The sequence below is a fragment of the Babylonia areolata genome, chromosome 19, assembly GCF_041734735.1.
Source record: "Babylonia areolata isolate BAREFJ2019XMU chromosome 19, ASM4173473v1, whole genome shotgun sequence".
Lineage (NCBI taxonomy): Eukaryota > Metazoa > Mollusca > Gastropoda > Neogastropoda > Buccinidae > Babylonia > Babylonia areolata.
In genome coordinates, this window is record NC_134894.1 from 52,129,632 (window position 1) to 52,142,529 (window position 12,898).

The 12,898-nt window shown below is 47.1% G+C and overlaps 1 protein-coding gene across 3 annotated transcripts in view; it reads right to left on the bottom strand.

Annotated features, from left to right (window-relative positions):
- Positions 1–12,898, bottom strand: part of LOC143293831 (uncharacterized) — a 208,714-nt gene that overhangs the window by 148,629 nt on the left and 47,187 nt on the right. For all 3 annotated transcript variants that reach the window (XM_076605113.1, XM_076605112.1, XM_076605111.1), the window contains exons 2-3: positions 9,387–9,567; positions 4,204–4,332 (exon numbers count right to left, since the gene is read on the bottom strand). In XM_076605113.1, coding sequence (XP_076461228.1) covers positions 4,204–4,332; positions 9,387–9,536 — 279 coding nt within the window. In that variant the 5' untranslated portion in view covers positions 9,537–9,567. The remainder of the gene's footprint in view (positions 1–4,203; positions 4,333–9,386; positions 9,568–12,898) is intronic.

Genomic DNA, 12,898 nt, shown 5'->3' on the forward strand with positions numbered 1-12,898 from the left:
AGGAGAGCCACCGACGGCCATCTAGCTCCACTCTGCTGTGTGCATGCCACACGCAGTTGGCCCCCGGGGTGTGTCTACCCATGCATGCGAAGTCTGGATCCGGCAGAATCTGCGGAAGAAACCTATCGGTTCAACGGAGAGGAAGGCGGTTACAGCAGCGCACTGTGGAGTGCAGAGAGCAAGATGAGACACCGAAAGGATATCTTGGTCATCCACTGCATCCGTGCTCATCCTCCAGTCGTCTCGACTTAGTCTTGCCACTGGAAATTGGTGGACCCGGACGAGAGAGTGAGGTCGACGTTGCGCAACTCCTCTTCACTTTAAACAAACTCATCGCGCAAGTCATCAGTCATCCAAAATGACCTTTCATCCTTCATCATTTCATCACCCCCAAGTCCTGTGGCGACAGGCGAGCGACGAAACGACAGGTGTGGGTACACTGGCAGTCGCAGCCGCAGACCTGCACGCAGGCGGCTCAGGCCATAGGGTCGTTCTTCGTCGACAGGAGCAGCGATGGAGCTCGGCAGCCGTCTGAGCGTCTGAGCAGCCCTCTTTAGGAATGCACTGCTCACCTCCCTGGCATGAGGAAGGGGCTAGAAAAGGTGCCCTAAAAATTGCCTGCTCCATATCACCCTGGCCAGCATACTGCGGCTGGCGGGGACCCTACATCAGTGGTCGAAACAAAAAGAAAGAAAAGAAAAAAACAAGGATCGTTCCTCTCACCATTGGTGCTTGGAACATAAGGACTCTCCTGGACAGAGATAACGCGGACAGACCCCAAAGGAGAACGGCACTAGTTGCATCCGAACTCGCCAGATACAACATTGACATCGCAGCCTTGAGTGAGACTCGGCTTGCAGGCGAAGGCGAGCTCTGTGAACGGGGATCTGGTTACACCTTCTTCTGGAGTGGACGAGGAAGCGAAGAGCGACGTGAGGCTGGCGTTGGTTTTGCAGTAAAAACAGCACTTGTCAGCAAGCTAGCTGGAATCCCAAAGGGAGTCAACGATAGGCTTATGACCATGAAACTCCCACTGGCATCTGGCCAGAAGCACCTCACCATTGTCAGTGCCTATGCCCCAACCATGACCAACCCGGATGAAGTGAAGGCGAAGTTCTACGAGGACCTTCACTCTGTCATTGCTGCTATCCCTAAAGCAGACAAGCTCATCATTCTTGGGGACTTCAATGCTAGAGTTGGCTCTGACTACATCTCCTGGGATGGAGTAATTGGAAAGCACGGTGTGGGCCACTGCAACCCAAATGGATTGCTTTTGCTTCAGACTTGTGCAGAGCACGAACTGCTGATAACCAACACAGTTTTCTGCCTCCCTACCCGTAACAGGACGTCATGGATGCACCCACGCTCAAAGCATTGGCATCTCATCGATTACGTCATCGTCAGGAAAAGGGATAGGCAAGATGTACGTGTAACAAAGACCATGTGCGGCGCTGAGTGTTGGACAGACCATCGCCTTGTAGTCTCGAAGCTGAATATTCGAATCCAGCCCAAGAGACGCCCCCAAGGCCAGAAGGCTCCAAAACGGCTCAACATTGCTAAGCTGAATAACATCACCATCAAACAGTCCTTTGTGGAGCTGCTGGAAGATCGTCTGGAATCCGCCTCTCTGGACAACCAGAATGTGGAGTCTGACTGGAGGACCCTGCGTGAGCTGATCTATAGTACAGCTTCAGAGACCCTGGGACCCATGACCAGAAAGCACAAAGACTGGTTTGATGAAAACTGTGATGAAATCAAGCAGCTTCTGGATGAGAAACGCCGTCTGCATCAAGCCTACCTAAGCAACCCAAAGTCCACATCAAAAAAGGATGCGTACGATGCCATCCGCAGGACTGTTCAGCAAAAGTTACGCCAGATGCGGGATAAGTGGCTGAGTGACAAAGCTCATGAGATCCAGGGATATGCTGACAGGCACGATATGAAGAGGTTCTATGATGCCTTAAAAGAAGTCTACGGCCCCACATCCTCAGGATCATCCCCCCTCCTCAGTGCAGATGGGAATACCTTGATCACCGAGAAGGAGAAAATTCTCGAACGCTGGGCTGAGCACTTCAACAGTGTCTGAAATCGCCCTTCCTCCATAAATGATGAAGCCATAGACCGTCTCCCACAAGTCCCCATCAACGAAGCACTGGACGATCCGCCAACACTTCTTGAGACCCAGAAAGCAATCCGTCTGCTACCCAGTGGCAAAGCACCTGGCTCAGACTCCATACCAGCAGAGGTCTACAAGGATGGAGGCACTGTGCTGACTGAGAAGCTCCATCAGCTGTACTCACTCATGTGGAAAGAAGAGACGATCCCCCAGGATTTCAAAGATGCATCTATCATTCACTTGTACAAGCGAAAGGGGAACCGGCAAGCCTGTGATAACCATCGGGGCATTTCCTTGCTCTCCATCGCAGGCAAGATACTTGCCAGGATCCTACTAAACCGCCTCACAGCACACCTTGACCAAGGTCATTTGCCTGAGAGCCAATGTGGATTCCGGAAAGAGCGCGGAACCACCGACATGGTGTTTGCTGCAAGGCAGCTGCAAGAGAAATGTCAGGAGCAAAATGCTGATCTGTTCTCCACCTATGTCGACCTCACTAAGGCCTTCGACACCGTGAGTAGAGAGGGACTGTGGAAGATCATGGCCAAGTACGGATGCCCTCAGAAATTTATTTCTTTGGTCAGCCAATTCCATGAAGGCATGCAGGCTCGAGTCCAGGACAATGGCGAAACATCTGCTCCTTTTGCTGTCACAAATGGTGTCAAGCAAGGCTGCGTCCTGGCTCCAACGCTGTTCAGCCTCATGTTCTCTGCAATGCTTACTGATGCCTTCAGAGATGGCGATGTTGGAATCGGCCTAAAGTACCGAACAGATGGCAAGTTGTTTAACCTCAGAAGGCTTCAAGCAAAAACGAAGGTCATGACAGACATCATCAGAGACTTTTTGTTTGCTGATGATTGTGCCCTCAACGCTGGATCTGAAGCTGACATGCAACTCAGCGTCGACAAGTTTGCCACTGCCAGCAGGAACTTCGGCCTTACCATCAGCACAAGGAAAACTGAAGTTCTCCATCAGCCAACCCCAGGGAAACCCTATGTTGAGCCCAACATCACGGTCAACGGTCAGAGACTCAGTGCGGTGGAGCGGTTCACATACCTTGGCAGCACACTGTCACGAAATGCAACCATCGACGATGAAGTGAGCGTCAGGATTGCAAGAGACTCAGTGCAAATGTCTGGAACAGAAGAGGCATTAGTCTTGAGACCAAGCTAAAGGTCTACAGAGCAGTAGTTCTCCCCACACTACTGTATGCCTGCGAAACTTGGACAGTGTACCAACGACATGCCAAGAAGCTGAACCACTTCCACACAACATGCCTCAGGAAGCTACTGAACATTAAGTGGCAAGACAGGACCCCAGACACAGAGGTGCTCGCAAAAGCCACTCTTCCCAGCATCTTCACCATCCTGATGCAGTCCCAGCTTCGCTGGGCTGGACACGTGGCGCGCATGCCAGACCATCGGCTGCCCAAAAGGCTCTTCTATGGCGAGCTGCAACAAGGGAAGAGATCACACGGAAGTCAGAAGAAGCGCTTCAGAGATACTCTGAAAGTCTCTCTTAAAGTGTTTGATATCAACCCTGACTCCTGGGAGGAATCTGCAGTGGACCGTGACAAATGGCGCGCTGCTGTGCACAAAGGCGCCAAGTTGTGCGAGGCCAACAGGACTGCTGCAGCTGTTCAGAAGAGGCAGGCCAGAAAGTCACGGGCAAACAAGCTCCCTGACAATGATATGCCGGTCTTTGTCTGCCCCAACTGTCAGCGAACATTTCGTGCGCAGATTGGACTATTCAGCCATCTGCGCATTCACAGATAAATTCATGAGCATCCTCCCCCCCACCCCACCACCACCCTCCCCCCATCCCCCAGCTGGATGACAACGATGGTCATCATCGATCTCGATGGACACACACCAACTAGGCTTTGCAATAAAATAAAAAATAAAAAACTTTCACATATCAAAGTTTTTGTTTTCTGATTTTCCTTCTTGTTCACTGTGTTGAATACACATATTTTAAATTCCAGTAATTTGTTTTTATGATGCTCAGTATGCTCAAAAACTGTGCTGGAAGCACTTAGATACGTCTAAAAAGCAAGGCTACAGAATTCCTTCCCAAGATGTACACACCTTGTCAATGTGGCTGACAAAGTGACCAGCCTCCTCAGCCTCCAGATCAGAGGGAGGCCCACTCTCCAAAACTGTCCGCATTTCACATAGGTTGGTGATAGTCTGATCCAGCACCTGCAGTTTTGCTGCCTGCACAACACAGCAAAATCACCACTCCATTCACAACACACAACAAAGGGGAAACACACAGCCATGGTGATAAATACACAACTATGGTAACAAACACATTACCACACAGCAAAATCACTGCTCACTTCACAATACACAGCTATGGTGATATATACTGTGACAAACACATCATGTTCATATGACAATTATTAGTCATGTGTTTTCACCCTGACACATCACCTCAGCAGACATAAATACCACACCATAATGCAAATTAAAAACATACATGTACATCATAGCAGATTAATCAACACAGGCACTCTTTCTCAGCTGCATCTGGGCAGAGTCAACTGCATTTTTTAATAAACAGCAAATGTGGACGAATGAAAATAAAAATTAATTTAAAAAGAAAACAGAAATTAACAAAAAGAAATAAACAAAAAGAAATAAAACAACACATAAGTCATAATATACCTAATGGAGGTCAAACCACTGAGAACCTTAATGGTGCTCCTTTCACAAAAGTTATGCAACACAACACTTCATGTTATTACAAATCCTTCAGTCTGACTTCATGTTTAAATGCGTTATCTATTACAAAAAATGGGAAAAGATAAAACATTCAGAATCGGATCTGTGATAGCTAATTTTAAAACTTAAAGCCAAAAACCATAATTTACATCAATAAAATGGATTAATCAAAGAGTGGTGTGGAGTCTACATCGGGAAACACATCCTGACAACACAAGGCAGAAAAGAATTCTTCTACACTCCTGTAAAATCTGTTGCCGTCATTCTGTCTCCCAGTCTTTCCAACCAGCTCAAATAAAGGAGTGAAAGTGGATAAGCAATTTGAAATAACATAACTGAGCAAAGAAAAAATCAAACAACTCTAAGAGCACTCTCATTCTCACTGGTCTTCCACAAGGAAGACAGCATTTCTTTATCACCAAAGATGACAACATGGACAAAATGTTCAAAGAAGTGTGGAAATTGAAAACGGTTACTTAATATCTCCAAAGTACTTGATTAGTGGGGAAAAAACTTACCCATTCCATGATTCCATATTAATTTTAATTAACAAGTGTTTAATTTTCCTTTTTTTTTTCTTTCTTTTTTTTTTTTTTTTTTTTTTTTTTTTTACTCACTTGTGTAAACAAAGTAAGTCTATGTTTTAACCCGGTGTTCGGTTGTCTGTGTGTGTGTGTGTGTGTGTGTCTGTGTGTGTGTGTGTGTGTGTGTGTGTCTGTGTGTCCGTGGTAAACTTTAACATTGACATTTTCTCTGCAAATACTTTGTCAGTTGACACCAAATTAGGCATAAAAATAGGAAAAATTCAGTTCTTTCCAGTCATCTTGTTTAAAACAATATTGCACCTCTGGGATGGGCACCAAAAAATACAAAAAGCCAAATTATATGCAAACTGCATTTACTGTTATATTTATATTTTTTGTATTCTCTAAACTTGGCACTTTGATCTGATATTCTGACACAACAACAAGAGCAGTCATTATTATCATTTTTTGTTCAAACAGGAACTTCTTTTGCTAAGCATGGAAGTTTTATTTATTTTGCAAACGTTTTGGTGCAGAGTGGAAAAAAAGGGAAATTAATCTGTAATTAATGCTAGGGGACTTAATCGATCTTTCTCATCTTAAACATTACATTTGAAATTATACTCAATACATAAAAAGCTTGTGTGTTTTACTCTCAGTGTACAGGGCTTTCACTATGTTCATTCGCCCAAGTGGTCTTTTTCGGAAAATACTAAAATCAATACGAGTGGACTTTACAGATCTATTGCTGAGCCCTGAAGGTCATGGGCAAACATCAATTGCGTACACATATTTATACACATTCAAAGCGCGTGTTCATATTCTTCGCAAACGTGAACGACGCCATTTTGTTTCAAGTTGCTGACCTGCCCGTTCAATCCTATATTCAATGGACAATACACAATAACATGTGATGGGAAGTTGGAGAAGGAGATCGTTAAATATTTATTCAAAGAAAGATTTGTGAACGCCTCATCACTTACTGGATTATGCCCCAAACTGCCATAAAAATATCCACAGAATCAGTCGGAATTCACAGTTAAAAATTGTAAACCATGCGAGTTAATACCCTTGAATTGATCACAATGAAATGAAAAAAAATTCCAGTCTTGATTTTCTCAAAATGAAGTCCTTTTCACTTCTTACGACGTTTAGAAGTACTTGTACTTGGCTCTACATGTTATTAGTTTAACAAAATACTCAATTTTCATATCAATTTTAAAACTATAAAACTAGAATGACATGAAAGAGAAATTGAATCGACCGTGTCGTACTACATTCCCGGCAGGTGTAACTAAACTTGTACATCTATCTAGATCTAGAGAAAACGGCTAAATGTTGCAGTGTGATTGTGGCGATAGCCACGTCTCCTTTACCGCGGACTTAAAAAGAATTTTTTTATTGCCCTTAAAGATTTTTTGAATGCCCAAGATACACCAGAATAATATGATTTAAACAGCATTCTCACTGCGAATACCGCAATTGATTTATCGCCCTTTAAAAAAGTATGTTCAAATATTAAATTTTAGAATGTCAGTTAAGGAGCCACGATAGTGTAATGGGTAAGACAGTTTCTTCTCACCCGAACACATGGGGTTCGAATCTGGTTAGGACTTTTTTTCTTTTTTCTTTTTTTTAACCCGAAGCTTTATAATAACAAATACAGAACACATTTTAATGATTAGATTTTTTTTTTTTTTAAGTGTATCACAAGTGAGTCTTGAAGGCCTTGCCTCTCTTGTTAAAGGAAGTTCTCTCCTTTCTCCCTTTGGTGTTTATGGAGTGTAGGAGTTCTCCAAAACCATTCCCTGGTCCTCAGGAGCTGTTTCTTGTATGGGTTGGAGTTCTGTGTTTAGCAGCCAGGGTGGTGGGTCTTGTGGTCTTTCCAGGATAAAATGGCCAGTGTTTGTCTTGGTTTCTATGAAACATTGTAGGTGGACCTACAGGGAGGAAACGAACACTCCATGGAATTGCTTGATTTTTGTTGTCTCTCTTGAGTTGGATTTAGATTTGTTTCAAATCAAACTATTTCTTTCATAGTGAGTATTTACTTTAAATTCCCACTTTCATATGGAAAAAAAAAAACTCTGAAATGGAGCTCATAGTCAGCAAGAATACCACAAGTTTCTGTAAGATATCAGTTTTGCTGTCACTTTCTACTTCCATGTAACATAGTCACAACTAACATCAATACACTGAAGAAAACTGTTATTTTGTAAGAGGCTGCTGTAGAGCACAATTTGACTGGGTTGCCCAGGGATGTGCTATTAGTTGAGAGAGGAGGTGGGGCACAGTCCACTGGTGTATTCACATCTCAGCTACATCAATCGGCCTTCTACAACACTACTTACCAGCTTACCATGTGGGAAAAAACAAAAACAAAGGGGGAGGGTGGAGGTGGGGGAGGGGTGTGTATGGGGTACAAACTCACTGGGAAAAGGTGGGTGGGAGAAACTTAAGAAACAGAAAGGTTGGGGAGGTAGAGGGGGGTGGGTGGGGTGGTGTTAAGGTTTACTTTGTTGAGTCACTGGCAGGAAGCCAGTCTGGATTAAAAACAGTCCGGCGACTCAGCTGTGACAACCTCTTAGGGCAGTGTGTTCCATTCAGGGATGGTGTGGGGGAAGAAAGACTGTCTGTACTGTGTCCTGCAGGCAGGGATGTCATAGTTGCAGATCTTGTTTTTCTCTGGAGCTCAGCCTGCTGTCTGATGGTTTTGGTAGCAGACTGAGTTTATGGAGATGAGTCCATGGTGGAATTTATAAAATATCTCCAGTCCAGCATTTTTTCATCTGAATTGTAGGGGGTGCCATTTGAGCAAGCTGAGGATGGAGTTGACGCAAGACATCTGTCAACTTTGGTTGGCGACCAATCTTGCTGCTCAGAGCTGGACCCTTTCAATGGCCTGGATGTCACTGGCTAGATAGGGGGTCCCCACACAGAGGCTGCATAATCTAGGATAGGTTCCTAGGGTCTTGTTGGCTTCGTTGGTTATAGAGTTGAAGTACGATCTCCAACGTAGGTTGTCCTGGATGTTCACACCAAGATATCTTATGGTGTTGATGCTTTCCAGTGCGTGGTTGGTAGTCTGGTACAATCTTTTTTCTCTTTTGACTGACACTCAAGGTGGATCGCTTTTGCGGGTGGCATTGAATGGCCCAGTGTTTCTCCAGAGGGTATGGGAGACTGTCTTCTTGGAAGATGGTCAGCTTCCTTCTTCATAACTTTTTATACATGCAAATAATCTGGCCTTAGATGTGATGGGATTTGGGAAGTCACTGACGCAGAGTAGTTAGAGACATGGGCCGAGAACCGAACCCTGGAGAACACCTGAGTTGACTGGGATGTATTCTGAGGTGACTCCCTCCATCACAACTGCTTATGACCTGTCTTCAAGGAAGTTCTTAATCCATGCGTTGAGATTACCTCTAATTCCATTACACTGTAATTTGTGAACAAGCAGGACATGGGTGACCTTGTCAAAGGCCTTGGAGAAATCAAGGACAATTGTGTCCACTTTGTTCCCTCTTTTCAGTTCAAATGTTGTTTCGTCAATATAGCCCAGCAGCTGTGTCTCACAAGATTGTCCTCTTCGCAAGCCATGCTGTTTTGGGCATAGGATGCCATTGCTCTTGATGTAAGTCATGATGTGGCTGGCGATTATGTGCTTCATCATTTTGCAGGCTACACAGGTAAGGGAGATTGGACAGTACTTTCTTTAAAATATATTGAACAAATAAATGTCCAATAAAACACAGCTATACAGCAGTTTTCCCTTTCAGCTGTCCTAAGACAATAAGATTGTTTGGTCTCAAGCATCAATTCACACAAAGTGACCAAGAAAGATGTATGTACAAAAAAATGTTTTAAAGTAGACGTCTCAAATATCATTTGTAACAACCAACATGAGAAACATTTACATATTAAATTTCTCTGTAAAACAAAAACAATCTCTCTCTCTTTTTTCTGTGTTATATAACACATGTAAACAAACTGGCACACACTACAGACATACACACATACTGCAGCCTGTGGGTTGTTGGAGTATTTCAGATGGGTCTGGACAGCCATACGGAGACTGGAGACTCCTTTCCGCATCAGACTGAGACCTGTCTGCAGTCCCTCACTCTGTACTGGACTCACCAGGTCTTTATGTCTACGATTCACTACCATGTTCAGGTACCAGCAGAGCTTCCGTCAGTTCCTGTCAAAAGATACATGTATTGTAATGTACTGCACAGTATTGTACAATACTGTCTTAAAAGGAGGAGTTTGTATCATACTCCATGTTTGGTGATACATATACTTACCATGTCAAACTGATGCAAACTAGGCCTATCAGTTTGCTCTGCTTGGCCAAATTTCGCGCGGCTAACTGTAAAAGACGAGCTGTCTTGCCCGGTCCGCTCTTAGCCAATCAAATGCCTCTAAAAGCTATAAGCGCTGAATCATTCCGTGACCATCGAAAAAAAATGCCCCATGAGAACCACGGTGGAGACGCGGGGAGGATGGGCAGGCATTCGAGTTTGACATGGTAAGTATATTTATCACCAAACATGGAGTATAATACAAACTCCTCCTTTTGGTGTCATATACTGTACCATGTCAAACTGATACAGAATTTAAAGCAAATGGAGGAGGCAACGCCTACTGGTTCATATGGGGAGCCCTTGTAACCGAGACGGCAGTGTTAGCCGCAACAAAAGGAAATCCCTTTGGAACCGTCAGCCCTGGTCATACGGAAATCCCTGAGGTAGAAGTTGATGAAGGGATTCTCAGACCACCAGAAAGGCTGCCTCCAAGACATGCTGCAGTGGCACTGAGTGCTGGAAAGCAGCTGAAGTAACTATGGCCCACACTTCGTGTGCTCTGGGATTAAGACAGCTGATATCCCTGTGAGCATGAGAGTAGATTCTACGAATGACTTGGGAAACCCAGCGGGAAATGGTGTCTGCAGCGATGTCTTTCTTGTAATTCTCATTGAGGGAGATGAGAAGACGCCTCTGAGAAGAACACCTATGGCGAGACCTATCCCAATAGTATCTGAGACACCGAACCGGGCAGAGATGCCTATCCTCATCTCTTGGGCAAGAATATCAGACAAAGGTCTGACCCTCAGAGAGGGGGAAGGGACCTCGGGGGTCTGGTTCTTAGCCAGAACTCTGGAAGGAAATGAAGAGTGATGGAACCATCTCTGTCGAAGGCCAGATCTTGTGGCATTCCACTAAAACCATGAATCTTGTTTCTACGACGGCCTGTGGCCAGCAACAGAAGGAAAAAGGTCTAAAGGGTGAGTAAGTCGAAAGGAATAGTCCCCAATGGCTCGAAGGGTTGTTTTCGAATGAAATCCACGACCAGGAACAAGTCCCAGAGGGGCACTCTTTCTGGGGTTTCTAGCTTCCTTCAGAGAGGCGCCCCTAGCCACCTCTCTGAGCAGGAAATCCGCTTCAAAGGTGGGACCGCCTAGCTCTTTGATTGTGGTACAGATGGCAGACCTGTACCCTCACACAGAACTAGCAGACAGGTTGAGAACCGAGCAGCAGTGAGCCAGAAGTTGGCCAGCTGCATGCTCGTAGGGTTAGTAGGGGAACCGTCCTGAGCTGTACACCACCGCAACCATTTCTTCCCGCGAAGTCATACAAAGTCTCCGTTCCCTCCCTCCTTGCTTTGGTGACTATGGAGAGGAGGTCAGAGGAGGCACCCCCCTGGGTCAGCGCAGCCGACACAGAGGCCGGACCGAGGGGTCGAAGACATCATGGTGATGCTGACAGTTCCGACCACACAGCAGCCATGCGTCCAGGTGGGAGCAGTTGAGGATTGGAATAGGAATGCCCGAACGGGGCTGCCTCAGCAGACGAGGTTTGGTTTCGAGTTCCAGTTGTTGAACATGTGTCAGGGACTGAAGGTCTGGAAAACCAGGCCCTGGGCTGGCCATTTCGGCGCAATGAGAATCAGCTGTGGGCGTTCCCAATCTGGCTTTCCGTATCACCTTGGACAGAATTGGAAAGGGAGAAACGCATAGGCAATCAGACCAGCTCCAGTCTAGAGAGAGAGCATCCACTGCCCAGCTTCTGGGTCAGCGACCGGAGAGACATAAGTGGGAAGTCTCTTGTTGAACTTTGTGGCAAAAAGGTCCACCATCAGCTGAAACCACCATTCCCAAACCCCCTAAAGGGTGTCCTTGTCCAGGGTCCACTCTGTGTGGATGACATCTTGGACCTGCTGAGAGATCTGCCAAGATGTTGGCTTTTCCTGCTATGTGTCTCGCTGAAAGTGCAATGCCCTTGCTGTGGCACCAACGGAGGACAGCCTCGTCCGCAGGGAGAGGTCTGCCAATGCCTCTTTCCCCCCCCTTTGTTCACGTAAAAATGGCCCTCATATTGTCCGGAACAAACGGAGGGCTTTCCCGTGGGCCCCCCCCTAAGTGCAGGAGGCCCCGCGAAATGCCTCCCTTCCCGAACATTGATGTGGGATAGGCGCTTCCGGGGGGCCAATCCCCGCTGATGGGGTGAGTCCCTGGGCTCCCAAGCCCAGGGAGGGGCGTTGTGAGAGTGCCCCCTGAAAGAGGGGGGGGCATGGGCACCCTTTTCCAAAGAGGGGGGGTTAACACTCTGAGTCACCTCGAGGAACCACCACCCCGACATATCTGGGAAACCCCTTTGGCTGAGTGCTTGGGGGCCACCGTAACCCCAGTCCCTTGAAGAGGGCGTTTAGAACCCCGCCAGGGAATGAGAGGTGGGCCTGGGCTCCTCATGCCAGGAGGGAAAAAAGGTCCGCGCTGTTGCTTGGGGGAAGGCGCAAATGGGAGGAGGCCCGCCAGCGGTCCCCGCGATCTGGCGTCGGGGAGATTATCATGGACCGCATTCGAATCTCATCCCTAAAAAAATCGAAAGGATATTGGGGGAAAATCCATTTTTTCCTGGTTTGGAGGAAAGCCCAGTGGGGGGCAAAGGGCTGAAGTCTGGCCGTTGACTCTGGAAGGGGGCCCGCGACTGGGGCCAGGGTAAGCCAGTCGTCCCCGGTACAGAAGCTGTTATGTCCTTGCACCCGAAGCGGGGGGGGGGAGCGTGTGGACCGTAGGGCCAACCATGTTGGATGGTGGGTGCCCACCTTCTCAGAGAGGGCCGTCCTGGGCAAAGTGACCACGAGTGCTGTGAGGGGACAAAACCCCACTCATCTCCTGTAGACCAAGGGTGGTAAGTGGGAATGCGGCTCCCCGGGGCCCAGCGGGGGCCCCTTGGAAACCTCGGGCCGAAAGGAGGGCCCTTGTGACCCGGAGGTCACCCGTGGGTTGACAGAGGCCCAATTTGTGGACGGACGGCAAAAATTGGGCGAGGGCTCAACCGACCGACAAAAGTCAATCCCACTTGTTGGGCTGTGTGTGTCACCCTGTGAGATGTGCTGGGGGGGTCCGGGGGGGACGGACAAGGGGGGGGGCCCCCGGTCCTCCGGCAATAGCGTGCACCATAGGCGCCCCCAGCGGGTAGAATGGGGGGGAACACCGTGGACACCAGCCCTTTTGTGATCCCAACCCC